Genomic DNA, 21,854 nt, shown 5'->3' with positions numbered 1-21,854 from the left:
TGTAGACCCTTTGGCTCTACCGAACCTCACCCCGTCTAAGTCAACCTTCAGTCTGAGGAGTCCCTTTCAGTGGTAGGGGACCGAGATTCGTCACAGCCGCTTAGTTCGTCACAGCTGCTGGCTATTCCAAACGCTTGGTCTTGGGAGCGGCTGGCCCTAGGAGCGGTTGAAGATATTATACGTTTGGGATTTACTAAGCATCTGACTGAAGTAACGGTTAAAGGGCAGCTTATAATCTGTAAGCGGCTGCTCAACGGCTGGGAATGGGAGCGGCTGGAGATACTAGCGGCTAGGAGATGTAAGCGGCTGGGCAACAGTTGGTAATGGGAGTTCCTATGTACTGTAGCTCTGTACCTCTGCAAGTGGTCGAGTCCCTGACTTCTTCCTTATATATTGACCTAACCTCTAGGCAGTGACCATCGCTAGGTAGCTGTGGGCTTACCTTTCTTTGATTTAGCGAACTTTAGGCTTAGGTTCCTCTTATCTTTATCTTCCTTAATTTTCTATCCTGGAGCTCTCGCCTCTACGCCCTTAGGTGACTGGTCTGGCTCCTATAGTCTCCGGCTCCCAAGGTCTCTGGCTTTTATAGTCCTCTATTTCCTACCTCTATGTGAGATGTACTCTGACCTTGGTATGTTGCTGCCCTCTGATTGACGTTACTGCTAACTGTGGTATGCCCTCTGATCTGCTGACTGTAGTATGCCCTTTGCGCTGTGCTGTTTGTGGTAGTACGACCAAGGCGGTGTAGGCTGGTAGTTGAAAATAGAAGCGATTGTGTGAAGTGCCCTGGAATTGTGTTTTCTGGCTAATTTAGCGATTCTAGTGAATCAACTCAACTGCCCTGGCAAGTTGACTGGAATCCCTAGAGGCCCAAGTCCTAGAGTCCCTACGAAGTCGACTGCCACCTACCCACTTAACTTGCAACCTTGACTTACAGCCTTGGAAGGTAGATAACTAATAGAGATATCATTAAGTTGATCATGTTCGTTAGTATATGTAGTGCAGTGATCTGGGTGTATGGGTGGATTGGTACTGTATGTACGTACCCCTGAGCACGGGCCTTACCCTCCTCTAGCCGCTGGCATTTCCCAGCCGCTTACTTTCCCAGCCGCTTACTCTGTACCAGCGGTCAGTACAACAGCTGAATCTGGAATATGCGGCTTATATAGACCAAGCGATTGAGAAAAGTATGCGGCAAACTTTTAGTTGACTGAGCTAAGCGGCTGAGGACTCCCAGCCGTATGACAACGTTGGGTATTCGGCTTACAAAAAGGGGGTGAGACCCCTAAGTAGTACGAAGAGTTCCTCTCTTGACCTATCCACCCGATGTATGTACATACCTCAATAAGTCATGTATTCTGACAAGAACGCCTACCTCGTTGCACCATGCATCTAGATACCCTCTTACAACTAAACTACATTACAAACGAAGCCATCTCAGACACTCCCCGTCTCTCCAAAACCGCCTTCCGATCGGCCTCACAGCTCCCACAGTACTCCTCATGCCACTTTCTCAGCGCCTCTTTACGCTTACCCCCATCCTTAGCCGTTAGCACCTTCTGTTGCCCATCCCCATCTCCATCCCCTGTCATCATATACCGATCTTTCCCTTTCCCCTCCTCACCCACATCCCCAACCTCCTCCCTGCCCAGATCCCCGCGCATCAACATCCCCTTGACCTGCTCGCACCGGTACGTCTCGTCGGCCAGCCAGTTCTCCCACTCGGACTGCACCACTTCCCGCTCGATGCCGTTGACGATGCGCATGGCCACGAGCAGGTCGTGCCGGTACCCGCCCAGGCGCTGGCGCGCGCGGCGGAGACGGCGCGCCGTGGCCCGGCTGGCGGCCGACGAGAAAATGTCGGCCCCGGCGTCCTGGTAGGGCGCGTCGAGGCTGGTTGTGTTGACCAGGGTTTGGAAGGTGGTGTAGCTTGAGGTTTGCAGAGTTAGCAATAGCGTCCTGAGGAGCAGTGTTTCTGTTTTGGGAGGGACTGTATTTGTGTGAGTGAAGGGGAGGGTGGGTAACTAACCATTGACTGTCCTTAGACGGCCGGGCATCTAGGCCCGCGGACCTTCCGCCGGCCGCTGCTGCCTCCTCCAGATCAGCGAGGTAGATGGCCTTGCTCATAATCGGATTCGGCCCGACGCCCAGGCGGTTCATGTACCTTGCCGACCTGCGTTCGAGCAACCACGTCGAGCTAGCCTGAGAAATGACGAGCAGGTTATACGCCGCGCTAACCGCCAGCAGCACGAGAATCACCCTGTTGGCCGTGACGATTTTGAACAGCCGCTTCAAAGCGGCAAACGTCCACATCATAATCGAGGTTATGGCGCTCTCCATAAAGGACCTGCCCGTCTCAAGCATCATGTCAGTCAGCGTGCGCGGGCGTATCGTCGGCTTCTTCTGCCCCTCGGCCGCCGCCGTGTCGGGGGTCAAGGTGACGACCTGGTTCTGCTGTCCTATGTTGCCGTACACTTGTATTGCGCGCTTGGTGCGGCTGTGAGGGCCCAGCCTGCGGACCTGCTCCGTCGCCAGCTCGGCCAGCTCCTCGGCGTCGTTGGCCGCGTCGTCCAGCGCTTGCCGCTGCACCATGTTTTTGGCGAATGCTGCTGCCTTGGACCAGTCGGCCTTGGTGTAGATGGCGAGCCTGCACCTGGATTTGGACACGTGTGTGATGACCACCTTAAAGACAAGCCTGAATGCCTGGGAGTGTGGGAGGTGCCACGGTGTCTTGGTGTGTGTGACCACGTATGTAATGTGGTCGTTGAAGACGTCAATGGTTTGCGAGTCGGTCACGTCACCGGCCTTCTTGCGACCAAGCATGTCAACGTGATCTACCTTGAACCGAAACTGGCGCCTCATCCGGCCTTGATCCTGCAGTTCCCAGGGGCCCTGCGCAATCTCCTTGGCCCGACGCTCAAAGTAGAGCTTAGGGAAGAGGAAGCTGTTGTCGCCGAACAAGACATGGAAACATGCCTTGGCACTGATCTCAAAGTGTCTCTCCGCCACAGCCTTGCCCATGTCTTGAGGTTCGTACACCACCGGCCGCGCGGGTAGCTGGAGCTTTGGCACCGACTTCCTTGACCCGCGCAGTAGCCCGTATCTGCCATTCCCAAGCTGCGGTCTCCTATTAACGGGTCGGCCGAACGGCGTCCCATCGTCAACCGGCGTGTTGGACGACACTTCCTCCCAGCTGTCTGCGCTAGGGCTCCGCTTGTTATGCTCCTGGCCCGCCTTTTCCAGGTTAATCAGGGCCCGAATGATTTCGGACAGCTCCATTGGCTCGGCAGCCTGAAGGTCGTCGACTAGGAGATTGAGACGGGCCTGCAACAGGGAGAAATCCTCCAGGAACACCTTGATTGTAATGCGAGAAAACCGGGCGTCTTGCATATCCTGATTCAGGTGGAGGAAGATGAAATTGCAGTCCCGTCCTGGCGCCGCCGTTAGCTCGGCAATGCTGTCCAGGTCGATGGCGTATGCTACGACCAAGCCCAGCTGGTGTCCGTAAAAGTACATCCGGTCGGGTGTGACGAAGATGCGTCCGCTCCCGGCCATGCCTTGGCCTTCCTTGCCCTCCCCGGACGAGCTGGACCAGGCGGCATTCAAGACCAACACGGGCTTGTCGTCAATGGGCGCGGTTGGGAAGATGAGTCTGAACTGCGCATACTGTGCCCTAAGCTCGGACGGATAGTTCAAGGGGAATTTATCCGAAGGTGACTTCTCCTGTGCTTTGATGTCTGTCATTTTGGTATCCATGCTCAGCGTTTTCCGGTGCGAACTGGCGGGGACAGCCATCTTCTCCCCGGTAGTGGTCCCCGGCATGACCGTGGCCACAAAGGGGTCTGTCGGATCTGGCTTCGGAGTTGGGGGCATCGTAGGAGAGGGACAGTACATAGGCGTGTAGGAGCAGCTACCCCAGTAGTTGGCCAGCACGGCGCTTGGCAGCATCTGACCTGTTCCCGCATTGGCGCTTGCCAAGACAGCAGCTTTGCTAAGACTTGTCATGATGGGAGGTTTGGCTAGAGCAACAGGTGCTAGGCTACCCGGTTGCTGGTCGAACAGGGGGGTAGACAGGCGAAGCGGAGCAGTCTGCCCTAATAGAGGAGACGCTGCCGTGGCCGAGACAAGACCCGCCGCGGCTACTCCAAGAGCGGATGTCTCGCTTGAGCTTGCAAAGGTTGACTTGCGATGCAGATCCAACTTCTGCATGATACGTGCAGCATGCTCTCGCCCGCTCTCGCCATCCTCCCGTCCAAGGTGAGTGGTAATCGCACGCCGAGGAGGGACGTCAAAGCTCGTACGAGTCGCAAGGTTCCCCTCCTGACTAGGAAGAGGCAAGTTTGCCTGCTTTTCAGACGTGGCCGTCTCGTCCAGGTTGTCCAAGTTCTTGGCCGAGAATTCGGGGATCGACGGAGGCGTAATGGAGAAGGCTGGGTCGACGCCTCCCAAGAGCGCGCTTTGGTCCCGGCCCATGCTGGCCTCGATCGCCTTCTTCTTAGCCACCTCAAACACCTCAAGCCACTCGATCAATTGCGCCTGCGTCTCTGCTTGCAGCATGATAGTCTGCGTCTTGGTTTTGATTTCGAAGCAGAACCGGCGTTCTTCCTGTACGGCCGGGCGGGCGCTACACAAAAGAACGCCAATCTCGTCGCCCATGAGCACCCCGTGAGGGCCCTGCGCCAGCCAGCCAAAGATGCCGTCGCGGCAGTAGTACCATCGGCGCACCCAGGTCGTCCTGACCGGTTTTCCCGACAGCACCCGCAAGAAAAGCCAGCCCTGCTTCTCCGAAATGACGGCGACCTGGTCCTTGCGCTGCATGCTCATGGGGCCCTTGGAGCCAAGGTACGGCACCGTCGAAATGCTGTAGTCCTCCAGCTCGCGCGACGGTTTGTACGTGGTAAGCGTGCTCTCGCCAATCTCCCGCCTCGCCGCCTGTAACTCGCGCCGGAACACAGCCTCAGACGACTCCATCTCCCTAGCCCAGCCCCTGATCCTCTCCAGCTCATCACCCCACGCGCTCACGGCGCCGCCACCAGACTCCCTCGCCTTCCTCATCTCACGGTATACATCAGCGCAGATGCGCACGAGCAGCCTGTCCAGCCCGGCCCTGACCTGGGGTGCCATCTGGCAGTAGTCCATGCTGGCCTTAAGGTAAGCACGCCTTGTCTCGTAGACGGCGAAGGCGTCCTCGCGCAGCGAGCTCGGCTCCTTGGTCTTGCTCTGCCCGACGTAGCGCGCCAGGGTGCCGTCAAAGGCCTTTTGCGCCGCGTCCAGGGCCCGCCGCGTCTCGCGGAAGTTGCGCAGCTCGTTCTGGATGAAGGCGCGGATCGGCTCGACGCTGACGGGCTCGAGCCGCCGCACCGCGGCCAGGATGCCCCCCCACCACTCGCGCGCGCCCTCGCCGGCCCGCCGCAGCGCTTGCAGCGTGTAGTCTGCGTCGAGCACGGGCGAATCGGCCGGCGAGGCCATGGACGGTGGAGGGGATATCTTGGACAGATAGGCGTTGATTGTGTCTTCGAGGGCGAGGACGTCGTGAGCGAGCTTGGCGGTGCTCCGGGCGTAACCGTCGAGCCAGCGCTCAATTGTGTCGAGTTGGTCGGAGAAGTGGACGGCCGTGGCGCGGAAGCTGGGCGAGTCGAGCGCTGCTTCGTTAAGGACGACGGGAATGGCTGGGCCGCCGGGCTGAAACGACGAGGTTCGGCGGGCCGGTTGAGGAGGCTGAGGAGAAGCCTGGGATGTTGCCGGGCCGGGAGCAGCGGAGGAGGAGGAGGATACGGGCTTTTGGCCAGTGAACGCCGCCGGGGGCGGCATCGTCGGCTCGTTCATGTTGGAGCTCGGCTCTGGCGTACACGTAAGAACTGCTTGAAGATCGGACTTGTACGCATATCAAGCCGGCTGGCCGGTCACATGTAACCTTTCTGAGCTACTAGCATGTATGCTCGTTCATTGTTGGCAAGGAGCAAACTAACGTAACGGCCAATCTCGGGATGTTGGGTGGTGAACTGTTGCCGTTGCCTTTGTTCTGTCTGTCAGTTCGGTGCCATGACGTTTGTTGCAGTTGTAAGTAAGCAGGTCAGTTTGGGTGTGCAGGAGCGCTAAAGGCAGGGGGCGGCTGGCCTGTTGGGATCGCTAAAAGAACTGTAACGGTAACGTAATGTGTGTACCCCACAATGCGCCCTACAGCGCTCCGTATGTTGAGCGATACATACCGTACAGTACGTAAATTACAACACATACAGACGCGTTCTTTGTTGGGGCACGAGCTGCTATTCAAGGGACAGAGCGAGTGCGGCACAGGGGTTTCTAGAGCACCAACAATAAGGCCCGGCACTAAACAATTCAGGGGCTAAACCAAGAACGGGTCATCACAAGATGCGACTGGGGACCGAAGAGCTCGTCAATCCTTTCTATTCTCTAATATTACAGACCCAGTGGTTTTACACTAGTTGAGCATTCGAGTCTGACTGACAGTTACTGTAAGCTCCTGCTAACCCATCTTCAACCGCTTGACCCTCCCTCGTATCGCTAGAACAACAACAGTTCAAGATGTTCTACCCTCTAGCATGTACACCCGATGCTAAGTCTTCTGGAAGTGCGTACGTCTTGTACACGGCCTTGTCTCGCCCCAACAGACAGACTCTGGCGGGAATCTCACCCCTTAAGCTATTAGCCCTCTGGACCTCCATCTGGACCGGGGTGAAGCCCGAAATATTGGAGAAGTCGAACCAAGAAATGTTTCTATTGTTGGCCCCCCTGCTGACTTCAATCACGGGAGGACAATTTCCCTCCTTGTATTCTTGATACCGCGCCTGATAGGCAATATGTAGTAGGCTTGGCTTTGCTTCTTCTGAAACTGTCATTAGCACTAGATGGCATAGGTCTTCAATATTGCAGAGCATACTTGGTTGACTGCACAGCAATAGCAGAGAGTCGTCGTTTAGGAATTTAAAGTCGACAATGGTTGCACTGTCTGGTAGCGAGAGTCCGCTGGCAGTCATCGAGGCTGGCCCGCTAACGCCGTCATGCAGTGGGATGTCCGCGCGGATGAGATAGACTGGGGTGGATCATGTTAGCCAGTGATTGTGGCTAGATGCAGTATACATACTTTTAGACTTGTCCGTTTCAGGGACCATTGCTGTATATACCGCAGCAGAATCACTCTGTACCCGACGGATCAGCGAAATCAGCTCGGCTTGTGGGAGGTCAGACAGAGACTCACGTTCTTCTTCGGCCTGCTCACCCAGATATCGTGCTTCCAAATCTTCTTCCCAATGGACAATTCGGCAGCTTGGCCGAACCGGACACCTTGCTCCTCTGCCCTAGCGATGCCCTTGAACACAATGCTAGCCCTGGAGGTCAAATAGTCGAGTAGAAATTCGACTCTAGGTAGTGCGGCCATGTAAGGCTGACCGGCTTCCTGTTTCTGCAACTCCGCGCCGAGAATGTCTGGGAGGGAGGGCGCCTGTTCGATATGTTCTTTGTCCTTAATATGCTGCTCTTTATCGAGCTCGCCAAAGTATGTCGCTAGAGGACTGCTGACCAAGTAGTTCTGGATATATGATAGTACCTTCGCATAGTCCATCGTAGCCTCTTTCTCCGACAGCTCGTCTGTGATTGACGACGACGCCTGCTTGTCGATTTCCATCCGCAGCCATACCGAGAATACCGTGAATTGTTCCAACTCGTCCATGACTATGAGCAAGACCTTGTGAGCAACCATCAATAAGCATGAGATGATCTCTGCAAGCTTGCTTATCTGAGCCTCGCTGAACCCAATACTCTCCTCTGAGCGATGGAAGCGAGCAATCCCAAGCAGACGACTAAGGATGATGCCGCATCTCTCTAGCGCCGGGATAAAATTCTCATGAACCAAGCCTCGAAGATTAACCAGTCCGGTTATCACGGCCTTTTCCCATCGTTTAAGTCCCTGCTAACCCGTCAGCTGGACTCATTCTGTCCAAGGGAGAGGGTCTCCTCACCCGCTCAGCAAGAGTATCCACGAGCCATTCCTTCACAGGGGGTAAGACATGGCCGGTCGCAACAGTATGGTACAAGGCCTGGACTATTGTCAAAGCCCCGTTGGGCATTTTCTTGAGGTCATCCTGGACCCCGAGTAAAAACCTTGACGGCAGTTCCCTTGTGGACTTCCACTCGCCAATCATGTGTGACTGCGTTTGCTTCAAGTAGCGCAGCAAATTCTGCAGCGTCGTCGTCTTCGACGCCAGCAAAGACAGATTGACGGGAGAGCGGTGCACAAAAGTGAGATCCATAGGCACAAGGTATAACGCGGTCCCGTCACCTTGATGCGGCCGAAGCAGAAGCATATGTGTAGATATTTCGGGGTGTGAACCATGGCCACACAGCTGAAAAACACCGGAGCCCGGATCGGCCCTCGCCGTTCTGGGCGAGTGCTTGAACCTCCCAATGACAAACGAGTCATAGATGCTGAGATGGATGCCACCATCGGCGGTGCCAACGATCAGGATATGCACGTCGTCGGCGTCCTCGGCCTTGCACGGCCGAAATACAAAGTCTAGTGACGCAGTCGTCGAAAACAGGAACATGTCGTCTCTAAGCATCCAGATCAGCTTCCACCCATCACCGAGCCTCTCTCGTCCCCTCCGCCAAACCCATGGGACCACTTACCCCGATCCGCCCAAAACAGGGAGCGGACTTAGCTTCGGCAGCGCCGTCTCAACCTCGAGAAAGGTCAGCTCATGTGGCAAGTCGAGCGCCACGTCTCCCATCCGTTCTGCATCCAGTAGGATTTCCCTCTCGGCCCTCCTCGGCCCTCCTTTCCGTCCTCTCCTCCTACTCTCACCCGTGACGTTTTTTGACCAAGCGATGAACTCAATCTTGGCCGGTGCGGTCCCCCCGGCCCCACCAGAGGAGAGAGAGTCTGCATCGCAAACCCGGATATGATGCACGGGCTTGCTGCTCTCCAGACCCATCAGCCTGACCACCCCGTCGCTCCATCCCGAGGCGAGGAACTGGCCTGATTTCCCTTCGCATTAGCATTTCACTTTCCTTCATCTGATCGAGGGCCCGAGGGAAATCTGGAAATCAAAAAAGAAAACACACCATCCTCCTTCCAACAAATCCCCTCCACCTTCTTCCCCCGCTCAGCGTGCTTCCACACGAGCTGGTCGTTGGCGCGCCACACGTACAACGTAGCATTGTCCTCGCCGACGGTTGCTGTTAGGTCGATGGCTGGGTTGCAGGCGAATTGGCCGCCCGTGGCGGGAGTTGCGAGGGAGCTTGACCCAAAAAGGCGGAGGACGGGTGTGGCTGTTTCCATCTTGTTTGTTGTGTCGTGACTGAATTGCAGGTGAATGTGGAGGAATTGGCGAGCTTATGAAAGTGGTGGGCTTAAGGATGGGCTCATCTCTTTTTCTCTCATATTAAGGCACCTGGGTAGGTAATTGCGCGGATAGTTACCGGTTGCCTGTGTTTGGTTGTTCTTGCCAGGGCCAATATTCATTGTCTCCAGTTTCTGGTGTTTCTGAAAAGAGGGACTCTCGAGCGACTCAACTGGAAATGAACGTGAAGCTCTGAAGCTGGATTGATTCAAGCGACTCGGAGTCTTGGGCTCCAGTGGCTGCACATTTCGCACTGTGCACTTACTTCAACAGTTGGCGCTCAAGTTGAACCGTTGACACCCACAGCATGAGGCTCACTTTGGGGAGTCAATACTATACAATCTACACACCCTGCTCACTTACATACGCCAGGGAGGATTCAGGTGTGGTGGATGAGAGACAATCCCAGTGTCATTTCTACTAGTAGTAGCTGCCCATGCCGCACCTCAGGATACTCCACGCTCAGGACACCCAAACACTGCCGCCTTCCTTCTTACCTCGCCAGTCTACTCAATTACGTACGACTCCGCAACGGACTTGATCTCCTTGGAGAAAGTGACCTCCTCATTCATCTCCAGCAGCTCCACCGATTGGACCTATTGAGTCTGTTAGCTCTTGCAATCGTCTCGTCTCGCTTCGTCCCAGGGGCAGCAGAAACCTACATCAACATCCACAAACGGCGACGTCTTCGAGAAGCGCACTTGCATCGGGAAGAACTCGTTCTCGTCGTCCGTCTGCGCCTCAAACTCGAAGGCGCCGCTGGGATTGTCCTCGCTCACCGTGCCTATCGACCATTCCAGGCTGTCGCCGGACACCTCGTAGACTGCATCAAAGCTAGAGATAGACGGCTCGGCGCTGGAGAATGGCACAACAACGCTGACGTCCTTCAGGGTGTCGCCTCTAGATAGCTCATACTCTATCGTGAGCGTGCAGTTCCCTTCTGAGCCCTTGTTGACCCAGACGGTGAAGGTGATCGGCAGCACACTCGAGTCATCCACCCTGGGAGTAGCGCGCCATCGCAGCACGCCAACGGAATTGTTCACCGGGAAACCCCTCGCAGTGTTGGCCATTTGAATGGCCTTGGAACTGTTGAAGGCGTTCTTGTCCACGTTAGGGTGCGTCCGGAACTGCGCGCCGTGTGACGGCGTGGCGCTGAGATTGAGCTTGAGCTTGGTGAGCGAAGGATCCGAGACGCGTAGTGACAGGTCGCCGCTGATCGAAAATGAGTTCAGCGCGCCCTCCCTGGATATTTTGGCTGTGATAGCTTCATTGATAGTGACGTGGATCGCATCCCGGTCCAACGAGGATGAAACCCTCGGGGCAGAGGCCGGTTCTGGGGCAGACGCTGCGGCGACGGGCACAAGTGGCGTGTCGTCCACAGGTCCTAGCTCTCCTTTTACGCGCTCAAACATGTCTGTGGTCTTGGACTTCTTGCCCAGCTGCATGCCCTTACCCTTGGGGGCAGTGAACCTGTCTCGGTTAGCTTGGTCTACCCTCAGGTGCTCTCAGAACCAACGCATACTTGGACTTGTTCTTCTCCGCCTCGTAAGTATCATATGTCTCAGTAACAGCTGGCCGTACCGGCGGGGTGTATGTTGGATAGACTGGAGGCCGCGACATGCCAGCACCGCGCCTCCCGGATTCCTTGCGCTGCATCTCCAATTGCTTGGCCTTCCGCTTGCGCTCCTCGGTAGCCTCCAATTCCTTGTTCTATGGGTATATCAGCAACTCGTCTCGGTAGGTAGTTACCAGGTCCTCCTACCCGAGCGATGATCTCCTGGATGCGCTCCTCATGGCTTTCCATCTCCAAGAACGTCTTGATCTGACTGATTGTCAAGTTCTCCCTGTACCCGAGCGTCACTAGCTCATCGAAGGCGCTGATGAGCTCAAAAGCATTTTTGAGGATCTCGCGCTCGTCGAGGCTCTTGCACGTGCTGGTAACAACCTGGGCGAACAGGTGCAGGGAGTCGATGTCTTGGAGGATGTTGGATTGCTTGTTGGTAATGAGCACCATGTACAGCTCGTCCAATGGTTGGTATACGAATCGGACATTGTCCTGCTCGACCGTAGTGTGTTGGGTGCCAGAGTTCGCCGCTTTAGGGAAGGATGCCAGGAGGGCTTCGATGCGCGACCGCTTGATGTCGTGGAAAGCCCGGGCGAGGACCGCCTTGCCGCCCCGTGTGCAGATGGACGCAGCGAGGACAACCTGGATGGCTTCGTCAGTATAAACCAGATGCATATGCACAGAAGCAGCAAACATACCATCTTGGCTGCGGCGAGTGTTTTGTCCTGGGGGTGGTGGTTCTGGTAGATGTGCAGTTAGTCGGCAAAAGGAGCTTCAACCCTCCTCCTAAGTTTGTTGCAATTGGATCTTGCAACAATGCGATCTGTCATTCTGACCGTGCGCCTGGCCGAGGGGGGCTGCCAACTGGCGAGCTTCTGTACCAGTTAACGGACGTTGGAGCTACTAACTAATTTCTGTGCATTACAAGGCACTCTGCGTTATTGCACAGCTACTGCTGTTATCTAATCTTTAACTGCCCAGCTTAAAGGCTTCTTTGTCGCAGGCACAAAGGCTAAAGCACCAAACTGGGTGCGGGCGTGCGGCGCCCTTCCACGTCTTTTTATTTCAACACGCGCACCTCCACGACTTCACCGAAACCTTCTCGCAATCAAAACCGAAGCTTCCCTTCAAATACCTGATCTTCCCACATTCACCATCAGACCATACCTGTATAGGTCTTTTCTCCATCCAACTCATCCTTCTCCGTTGTGATCCATTCCAAAGAACTGAAGTTCTGAACGGTCGAACCTCGACAAGCTCTACTCCGACCGACTTGTGGTCTCCCCCGATTTCCGACTCGGCACAGTCTGCGAATTTCTGAATGCACCAGCCCGATTTCTGAGTCACAACAGCCAACTTTTTTCCGCCTGCCGCAGTGCTCGCATCTCGGGCGGAAGCAGATGCGAATGGGCCATCGAACGCGCCATCTCCCACTTGTAAATCACGATTTTCCACACCTAGATTTCTTCTAGCATTTGGCCCACTGTCAATCTGCTCCGACACTCCCTCTGTCTGCCCCGTCACTTGTTGAGTTGTCTTCGCAAGGCCGACGCCACACCTCGATGCAGCAGGCGGGTTTCTGGTAGCAAGGAAAAGCAAGCCATCACAACGACGTACCCTCTATTCCCTGTGTTCCTCTTTCTTCGCACATTCACTGCACTCGGCCTCATCACACTGCGATGGAGCAAGCTGGGCTCTCGGTGGAGCCTGGTCCTTTGAGCCACCTGGAAGCAGAGCACCAGCTGAATTTTGACCCCAATACCGACCACGAGGCCGATGGTTTTGACTTTGGCCTCGATGTGTCGTATGACCAGGTCGAGCAGGACGTTGGTGGATCTGACATTGGCAATGGGGACCACGTGAATCTTGACGTTGAGATTGGCTTTGAAGATGAGGAAGGCCAGGCCGGTAAGGCGGGTCACGAACAAAAGTTTCATGCCACCGAGGTGGCCCAGATTTCTGGCCAAGACACCGAGGTCGATGTCGAGGCTGGAGGGGAATATGAGGATGAAATTGGATACGAGGATGATGATCCCAATGCCACCGACATCCGTATTGACTTGGAAACTCTAGAGCCTTCCGGAACCGATAATGGGCAGGAAACTGCTTTGGCGGATGACGGGCAAGAGTCTAATCAGTTGGCCGAAAACGCCCAGCCTGAGACATTTATTCAAGTGAAGGATGAGGTTTCGCACCACACTGAACCCGAGGATTATGGTGAGGGCTTGAACCCACAAGATGACTCGGGTGATGTCGATAAAGAGAATCAGGCCATTTCCGACAGCGGTCACGACGCTATCGATGAGGCAGCTCACGAGGAGTATGTTGCGGATCAGCACGACGAACCACATTCGGCCATGAGTGATATGGACAAAGCCGTCCAAGACCTTGCGCACTCGCTCGCCGGGATTCCCAACGTGGCAGTTGTATACAACGAAGAAACCTACTCTCTATTCGGGGCCCCGGATGACGATCCAGACACTTACTTCCTAGATGACATAACACAGCTGGACAGCCCACTGTCGGAGTTCCTTTCCTGCCTCCGTCACGTTGTAGCTCACGAAATGTCGCCCGCGGATGAGCTGGTAATCCGCATCGACCCTCTTGGTCTCGAGTTCGGAGAGCGGTCATCGGAGAAGTTTTTGACTCGCAGTTTCCGTGAAATTCTTGACTGCCATAGTGCGTTAGAAAAGCAGGACCCCGTTGTCCAGCTACTGGTCCGGCGGGACAGCGAAGAGCACTTCCTCGAACTCCTGTCCGTTGCCGGGCTCATTGATGAGTCTGATTACTCGGAGGATATTGAGGCATCCGAAATGCACGGCGAACTGGCGGGAGCCAACCCGCCGACCGAGGGTCAAGAGCAACATGAACCGTCTGAGGACGGAGACTCGGACGAGCAGTCTGCCGAGGAGCAGGATACTCTTGAAACTGCAAATGATGGTGTCACTGCTGCACAAGCCTTTGAGGACAAGCGTGATTCTGAGCTCGAAGCAGGCTCCGGTTATGGAAATGCGGCAGGAGAACAGAACGATCATCAAATCGAGACCGATCAATTGGATTCCTCCGGTGCCCCGCAGGACGACTTGGAAGATGACTACCTTGCGACGCACTCTCACCTGAATGAACATGCTGAGGAGGGTGCAAATGAAGAGCAAGGCTGGGTCAGCCAAGCGGTAGAGCCGCAAACGACAGCTGCGCAACACTCCGAGCTCCCGCTGGAGACATCTGACAGATCCCATAGCGCGCAGACGGCTGGCGATGAGTCTGGTGGAACTGCAAATTTCGGTGCCGGAGAAGCAATTGCCTCCCCTTCACATGACGGGTATGGACAGGAGACAGGCTCAAATGGTAAATACCTTTCATCCTCTTCCCCGACATATCATGATTCCCCACACCATGGAGAAGTTGCCGAGTTGCTTTCCCCTCAGGACGTTGAGATCGAGGATCTTTCCGTCGTCGAAATGAACCATGAGGAGACACCAATCTCGGCGCTTGAGGCAAGCCAAGCATCGGCACACACATCCCAATCGGTTGTTACAGGGACGCAGACTCTTTCCTTGGACGATGATTTCTTTACGATTGACTACTCAGATGATGATTACGAGGCCTGTCCTATATCCCAATCAGCACACACATCCCAACCTGCCATTACACGGACGCGGGCCCTTTCCTTTGACGATGACTTTTGGAAGATTGAGTACTCGGATGACGAATACGACGCATGTCCTGTATCGTCAATGACGAGTCAAGGTGCCCCTCAGGGTAGTTCCCGTTCTGGGCCCTCGTCATCGTCGCGGCCTCCGGTTGTAGCTTCGGGAGTTGTAACGAACAGCAACCTGCAGGGCAAAAACCCAACCACTCTCACGCTTGCTGGCAATTGTTCAGACTTCAACGTGGCTACTTTATCTTACAATGATGCTGACATGCTTCCCCAAGAAGATAACTACCTCGATCTCGCATTCGATGAAGATCCTGGCCCGGATCTGTCGTCGATTCACGAACAGGAAGGGGATGAACACGTTGAATATTCGATTACGTACGACCGGAACGACAATGAAAGCGCTGGTGCCGAAGTTGCAGTTAGCATTGCTGAGTCGCATATTGCCGAGGATGCCAGCGACTCTGCCAGTAACAATTACCAGAACGTAACTCATATTGCTGCAGTCACGGAAACGGCATCGATTCAAACAAGCGCTACTTTCGACGGCGATGAAATTGACTATGAAGAACATGACACGGAGGACAACTCTCTCACGCTGGCAAATGGCGATGCATTGCCACCAGTGACAGCTTCTGGGGGCGAAAATGACGAAATTGATTGGGAGAACGACGAGGACGATTACGAGCAGCCGGCGATTGCAAATGACCTCGAGGACGATGAACGCAAAGACATTACTTTGAGCCCATCCAGCCTCGCTGGTAAACGAAGCAGGACTGACGATGAGGAGAGTCTGGCCGAGGAGACCGGTACGCTGGGTTTCCCGCCTCTGAAGAAGTTGCGCGTGGACTGACGATTGCACAGACAACAAGCGTCGTCGGACTTGAACGGCAGGCTCTCCACAAGCTTCCCATCCTCTTCCTCTTTCTCCGGAGACGGTTGTAGTTCAACCGCACACTTACTGACCCCGATGCCCTGCAAATCTGTTTTTCAGTTCTTCTTTTCCGACTTTGACAACTAACATTCAACGATGCCCGCCGGATCCACCGGGATATTGACAGGTAGGTTTTTAATACGACATTTCTAAAGACGACATGAAGGCTTTGCCAAATTCTGTATCGGACAGCAATCCGTTCACGTTGCAAGCTTGCCGAGCTTGCCAGTTACTATCCAGCAAAGCACACTCTGCCAGAGGCTTGAGGCCCTAGGAGTTTCGGGATGGAGAAGCCAGAACGACAAGCCATGTCCCAGCATGATATCGGCGTTTTACTTGTAGGAGTATTGTTGGGAATTTTCGAGTTGAGGAAAAGGCGTTTGAGGGCAAGGGATTCGTTCTACGCGGCTCCAGGGTCCACGGTGGATGATCGGTCCAGGGAGTACTTAGATATGGGCCCTGTTGTCCTTTCCCGGCTTCCGGCTGACGCGTTCTCATCATTCAACTGGTGGTTGCTGATGGGTCAAATGTGATCCTTGGTAACACTCTGGCTTGAAGGGCGAACTGGTTTGCCTTTGCGTTCTCCGTTGGGCCATCCTTAGGTGGTGGCATTATTCTCAGATTTCTTGTCAGGTACTTGTATGTTGATAGATGTCGCTGCCTTCCTGGTACTGGAGGGCACACACTGTATGGGCTAGGGGTACGGAAACATATTCGTATATAAGAGCATTCGTTGATCGCGAATAACCGTGTCATGCAGAGTATACCCGCGGGCTCGGGCTTCGTACTCACTCACAGGCCAGTATCTAGGAAAGATGATGCCTCCAGGTCCCAAATCGCTTTACACCATCTGTGAGAAAACTTACAAACCTCGGCAAGGTTGTAATGTCTCTTCGTTACCTATGGTGATTTCTGAGTGCATCCTGTAGCTCCACTGATGTTGTGCTGCGCCACGAGTCTTGCGTACCCAAACCCATTCAAATCTGTGAATACTCGGATATCTCAATGAGGATTTGGAGCCTGCTTCCAGGTTAGATTCCAGTCTGAGCGGGTCAAAAAAAACCTCCGCAGCGAGTTTGGTCCCGATATCTGCCAGTAGCAAACTGGTTATCATCCCAAGTTCAAACAGACTTTGAATTTCAGACTGTGCTGATCTTCCCTTAAGGCTCATAAGGTTACTTGATACAGATTACGTGACATAGATACAAGCCCTTAAGTACGTATTTTTGCCGCGGATAGGCAGTGTAATGGACCTTTTGTTCCGTCGTACTTACCAATTCTCAACCAGCCATGGAACCAAATTTGTGATCTTGAATGAAAGGGGACTCTGTGGCGGGAAACATTGCGCAACACTGTGAAGGAGGCTTGAATCGCTATTAGTATCTTAGCTTGTGTTGGCCACAGTATTTAATCGTCTTGTATCTCGTGGTGACGTCTTTCTTGCCTTTGATTTACGACGTTAGTGTGGGATTGGAAACCTGAACAATGAAATGGTTTTTCTCGAGTTGAGTTCAGTGTCCAAAATGCCGAGTCGATTTGACAGATGCCCGTTGGTCCATGTGCTGTGGCTGGTTTTCAGGGTCATCTCTTTTTTTGTTCTTGGCCATTTTGGAGGGATCGGCTTGGTCAGGGGTCCCGTATGATCTGACAGGGGTTGGCTCGTGATTCTTGAAACCGCCAGGCCCCAGATTCTCTCCTCGCACCACCTTGTATCCACAGGGCCACGACTGAAACTTGAATTCCAGCAGCGCAAGAGTTGTTGCCAGCCACTCTCTGCCTGAGGAATAGGAGACTTTGTTTCTCCTCACGACGACGAAGACAGCAGGTCTCAATTCCCACTCACACAATCCATCATCCAGGCTGCACCTGCTGTACAGACCTTTACATACAGTACGGCACAATACGCACGGATCAAGTTAGGCTTAGCGGATCAGGGCGGCCGTGTAGCGCAACCAAAACCCCATCTGCTCGACAGTAACGTTGTCCTCTTCTGGCTACCGTATTCGAGCGAAGCGGCCCCAGCCCACGACGACGACGAACAACGACACTACTCGCGGAAATTCGACCGCCGTCGGCAACACACGGATGCATCGTTGGCGACCGTCTCGCTGAAATCTTTCAATTTTCTCCTTTTCGAGTCTCGCCCGGCGCGAGCGGCCTCCCCCTTCTCTCCCCGACCTCCGTCCGTCGCTTTCAGAAGAAGACGAACCCCTACGACCAGGTGGCGCATTTGCTACCGTCACGCTCGCTTGCTTCTGGGTTCGCCCTGCTGTGGAGAGGATGCTGGAAGACAAGTACGGCTCCCTTGCGCAATGGTCAATTTGGCGCGAAAGGTGTAGCGCGGCAGTGCATAGTGCTGACGTTCCCCGTTGTTGTTGGCAGGTATATTGGTCTGGCTCTGGCCATGACCTCCAGTTTATTCATCGGTACGCGCTTTGCCCCTTTGCCTGACATTAATCGTGGGATCTGGGGACTAACTATGTGCGCGAAATAGGCACAAGCTTCGTAATAACCAAGAAAGTACGCCGAACTCCCAAGGGAACGCCTGCGCTGCGGAAACGCGAGCGAACATGAGGGGACGAATCGCGCTAACCACGGGCTCTTACTTTGTAGGGCTTGATGCACGCAGAGGAAAGGCACGGCTTTGAAGGCGACGGATTCGTCTACTTAAGGAGTCCGATGTGGTGGGCGGGCATTATCTGCCGTACGGACAAAACCGAGCATCAATTCTGGGCCAAGGACACGCGCGCTGACGATGGCTGACAGTGGTTCTTGGGGAAATCTTCAATTTTGCGGCATACGCATTCGCGCCGGCGATCCTCGTCACTCCGCTGGGGGCACTATCCGTCTTGATAGGAGCCGTGCTAGGCTCCTACTTTCTCAACGAAGAGTTGGGAACCCTCGGCAAGCTTGGGAGCGCCATCTGTCTGATCGGAGCTATCATTATCGTCTTGCATGCGCCTCCTGATGAGGAGATTGAGACCATCGACAAGATCCTCAATTATGCGATCCAGCCAGGCATGTCTCTCGCTACTTCGCTTCAGTTTTAACGCGGATTGCTAACTATCTCCAAGGCTTCCTGTTTTACTCTCTCGCCGTCTGTATCTTTGCGGCTGTCATGATCTACAAAGTCGCGCCTGTCTACGGCAAGAAGAACCCCATCATCTACATGAGCATCTGCTCCACCGTAGGGTCTATCTCGGTCATGTCCGTGAAGGCTTTCGGCATCGCGTTGAAGCTGACCTTCGCGGGACACAACCAATTCACGCACCCTTCGACTTATGTCTTCATGATCATTACCGCCGTCTGCATCCTAACACAGATGAACTACTTCAACAAGGCGCTCAGCCAGTTCCCCACCAACATGTATATTCCCCGGACTCTCTTCCCCACTGCCTAATCATGCTAATCTCTTGGCAGTGTGAATCCCCTCTACTACGTTACTTTCACGACCGCAACACTATGCGCTTCCTTCATTCTCTTCAAGGGTTTCAACACGACCGAGACTGTCAACACGCTATCCCTTATTTGTGGTTTCCTGGTCACTTTTACGGGCGTCTATCTGCTCAACCTCAGTCGCACAGACCCTAACGGGACCAAAATGTTGGCCCGGCGCAACGCCGGCGACGCGACAGGTACTGATATGATTTCAAGCATCCAAACCCGTATAAGTATGGAGGCTCGGCGCTCGCAGTCGCATCGTACGAGCATCGGAAGCAACCGCGCGGGCGATCGTGAAGGCTTGATCCGGGCATACGACGAGGAGGAAGCTGCCGGTTTCGGGCTGACAGACCTCGCCGAGGACACGGACGAAGAGGATGACCCAAGGTCGCCCATGATCCCCAACCACCCGCAGAGTAACGGTCACCGCCCGAACGGGGGAGTCCACCTCAGCGCCAAGAACGCGAGCGATTCAATAGAGCTGCAGAACGTAAAGGCTGGGGATAGGTGACGACCTTACCATGCGACCGGTTTTCATTTTCTTGGTCTATTTTCCCCCATCGTTTTAGACGGCGTCGGCCCGATGCATAGCCTTCCGACTTTTCGCCTGTTGTCTCTTGCTCTCTTCGGCTCTCTTGGCCCACCCAGCGAGGGCGCCGACTCCACGGTTTCTCTCCGCTTTCTCCAGACTTCTCCCGGGGCCTAGCATAGAAAAGGGAAACGTGGCCGCAACCGCGCGAGCCAGTCACTTTTTGATGCCTCTCTCGGAGCGAGCCACACGAAAATTCAGAGATTAGTCAGCAGTAGGGGGCCCAAGAGTCCAAGACCGGGTTCACAATCCATCGAATCCAACGGGAAGAGCCAGCCTGCCCGACCTGGACCAGGGCAGACAGGCCAAGGCTGAGCAGAGCCTACGGATCCCGGATCCGCGTATCCCACGACGGATTGGCTGCGCAGCGATGGGCAAAAGGGGAGAGCAAAAAGCAGCGTCAGACTCATTTGTGGCCTTAACTATGTACATTATCCGTTTCCCTCTTGTTTGATCTTTTTGTTCCTCGGTCCTGTCTGTCAGTCACATGGAGTTAATGGGAGTTGTGTATAACTGGATGGGCGGCTGGCTGGCGGATGAAATGTCATGGGAAAAAGTATTGGGGCCGGCATACCTGTAGGGAACTTTTGAAGACGAGTAAGGGAAGACGGTCGGCAATGGAGCAGGGGAAGGGAGGGCTTTTTGAACTGTTCAAGACCGGGACATTCACGACTTTCTACTACATTGCGCTCGCACGGGCTGGCAGCGGAGCGCAACAGGCATACCATACATGCTATCATTTAAGGCGTTGATATTTTATCTGTCTTCAGCTCTCTCCCGCTCGGTTCTAGGGACTGATTGATTGTGACCGCGTGATTGTCTCTCAAGAGGCTAGGCCTAAGAGAAGGATGTGAAGCGCTGGTCGAGAGTCTGGACTGCCATAAGAGACTATGAGTCTGGGAGAGATAACCACAGACAGGGTTGGCTTCGATTAGTGAAGGCCTGAATAGGTGAATGCATGCAGTGGCAAGCATCGGGGCTCTGCCGAATACAAGACAATCCAGCACGCAAATACGACGCAGGCCAGACCACTTTGTTCAGAGATTTATTAAACCCTCAATGAGTTCAGGATCGTCTGACGTTTCTGCCCTGTCCATGGGGTTTGCCTGGATAGTTACAAATTCACCTTCCAAAGCGCGTTCCGTCCCTTTTCCCGTTTCGCAGACTCAATGCAATATGCTCAAAGTTGACGCCGAGTGACCCATCCATCCACAACCATACTGCAGAGCGCGTGGCGCGCCCCAAGAAATATCTCCCCACCCAAAGCCCGTAGTTTCGTGCATCACCAGTCCATCTGGAGAGCACTCTCTGGCTCCGGGCTAGAGGAAGTAGCCGCAACCTGATCGTTAAACATCCCCTATTGCTCAGCGGGGGCGGCTTCTTCCTCTGCGGCCTGCTCCTCCTGGCGAGCCGCCTCGGCGGCAGCCTGGGCAGCAGCGGCCTTAGCGCCGTAGTCCTGGCTCATGGGCTGTACGACGGGGGTCTCCTCCTTGGGCTCGATGATGGTGACGGCATCCGGGAGTGACTTTTGCGGGCCGGCCTTGCCCTCGGGGTCGCTGCCGCGCATGATCTTGACCTTGATACCCAGCACACCCTGGCGCAGCAGTACGTGGCGGGTGGCGCTGTCGATAAAGTCCTTGGCCGGCTGGCCAGAGTGGATCATGAAGCCGTCGGTGAACTTCATGCTCTTGGCGCGGGCGGCGCGCAGCTTTCCGGAAACGACCACCTCGCAGCCCTTGGCACCGCTCTCCATGATGAACCGGAGGACACCATAGCAGGCGCGGCGAACGGCGAGACCGTTGAGGAGCTTGTAGCGGAGTGACTCGCACTGAGCGACAGCCGAGAGACCGCGGTTCTGGACCTTGGCGGCGTAGAGGGAGACGGAGTTCTCGGGGAACTTGAAGCGCTTCTGGATGAGGCTGGTGAGCTCGCGGATGCGGCGGCCCTGCTCGCCGAGAACCTCCTGGGTGTGGGTGGCGCGGATGATGATGTCGGTGACGGTCGGTGTAACGCGGACTTCGACGCCGGAATAGCCCTCCTCGGCCAGCTCGCGCTGGAAGAACTCGTTGAGTTCGGCATAGAAGACGCCGTCGGCGACGAACTTTCTGCGCTTAGAGCTGTGGTCGGGAAAGAAATAGTCGTTAGTATCGATCGATATGACAGATACCACATTTTGTCTCCGGCTTCGCATCCACCGCAACCATCCAGATCCTCTCGATGCCATCGAGTGACGGCCAATCGATATCCACCACAAATCGCAAGGAAAACCAAAACTTACATCTGGGTGCCCGGAACAGCCATGGTTGCGG

General features: G+C 54.8%; 6 protein-coding genes across 6 annotated transcripts; 2 read left to right on the top strand and 4 right to left on the bottom strand.

Annotated features, from left to right (window-relative positions):
* Positions 1 to 1,300: 1,300 nt before the first annotated feature.
* On the bottom strand, positions 1,301 to 6,072 carry N656DRAFT_728501 (uncharacterized protein). Its single transcript, XM_064812598.1, has 2 exons — positions 2,030 to 6,072; positions 1,301 to 1,929 (listed from the first exon to the last, which is right to left on the bottom strand). The coding sequence occupies exons 1-2, from the start codon at positions 5,824 to 5,826 to the stop codon at positions 1,416 to 1,418; spliced, it is 4,311 nt and encodes a 1,436-aa protein (XP_064671807.1). The 5' UTR covers positions 5,827 to 6,072; the 3' UTR covers positions 1,301 to 1,415.
* A 321-nt stretch (positions 6,073 to 6,393) lies between these two features.
* On the bottom strand, positions 6,394 to 9,543 carry N656DRAFT_777405 (uncharacterized protein). The gene is made up of 7 exons (XM_064814815.1): positions 9,082 to 9,543; positions 8,647 to 8,995; positions 7,980 to 8,571; positions 7,220 to 7,927; positions 7,106 to 7,160; positions 6,902 to 7,054; positions 6,394 to 6,847 (listed from the first exon to the last, which is right to left on the bottom strand). The coding sequence occupies exons 1-7, from the start codon at positions 9,296 to 9,298 to the stop codon at positions 6,552 to 6,554; spliced, it is 2,370 nt and encodes a 789-aa protein (XP_064671806.1). The 5' UTR covers positions 9,299 to 9,543; the 3' UTR covers positions 6,394 to 6,551.
* A 248-nt stretch (positions 9,544 to 9,791) lies between these two features.
* N656DRAFT_777403 (uncharacterized protein) lies at positions 9,792 to 11,624 on the bottom strand (the record flags this gene model as incomplete). The annotated part of the gene is made up of 5 exons (XM_064814814.1): positions 9,792 to 9,955; positions 10,022 to 10,829; positions 10,882 to 11,069; positions 11,122 to 11,565; positions 11,622 to 11,624. 5 exons carry the CDS (start codon positions 11,622 to 11,624, stop codon positions 9,866 to 9,868), a joined length of 1,533 nt encoding a protein of 510 aa, XP_064671805.1. The 3' UTR covers positions 9,792 to 9,865.
* A 978-nt stretch (positions 11,625 to 12,602) lies between these two features.
* Positions 12,603 to 15,434, top strand: N656DRAFT_796720 (uncharacterized protein; the record flags this gene model as incomplete). The annotated part of the gene is made up of 1 exon (XM_064817561.1): positions 12,603 to 15,434. One exon carries the CDS (start codon positions 12,603 to 12,605, stop codon positions 15,432 to 15,434), a length of 2,832 nt encoding a protein of 943 aa, XP_064671804.1.
* A 2,267-nt stretch (positions 15,435 to 17,701) lies between these two features.
* On the top strand, positions 17,702 to 19,746 carry N656DRAFT_579020 (DUF803-domain-containing protein). Its single transcript, XM_064810165.1, has 7 exons — positions 17,702 to 17,809; positions 17,898 to 17,941; positions 18,010 to 18,035; positions 18,129 to 18,219; positions 18,282 to 18,533; positions 18,590 to 18,881; positions 18,936 to 19,746. The coding sequence occupies exons 1-7, from the start codon at positions 17,796 to 17,798 to the stop codon at positions 19,465 to 19,467; spliced, it is 1,251 nt and encodes a 416-aa protein (XP_064671803.1). The 5' UTR covers positions 17,702 to 17,795; the 3' UTR covers positions 19,468 to 19,746.
* A 1,156-nt stretch (positions 19,747 to 20,902) lies between these two features.
* Positions 20,903 to 21,846, bottom strand: N656DRAFT_705964 (ribosomal protein S3; the record flags this gene model as incomplete). The annotated part of the gene is made up of 2 exons (XM_064811315.1): positions 20,903 to 21,662; positions 21,824 to 21,846. The coding sequence occupies 2 exons, from the start codon at positions 21,844 to 21,846 to the stop codon at positions 20,903 to 20,905; spliced, it is 783 nt and encodes a 260-aa protein (XP_064671802.1).
* Positions 21,847 to 21,854: the final 8 nt, after the last annotated feature.

Source organism: Canariomyces notabilis (assembly GCF_033297395.1).
Source record: "Canariomyces notabilis strain CBS 508.74 unplaced genomic scaffold N656scaffold_6, whole genome shotgun sequence".
Classification (NCBI taxonomy): Eukaryota; Fungi; Ascomycota; class Sordariomycetes; order Sordariales; family Chaetomiaceae; genus Canariomyces; species Canariomyces notabilis.
The sequence above is the reverse complement of the archived record's forward strand: the minus strand, read 5'-3'. Positions and strand labels throughout refer to the sequence as shown.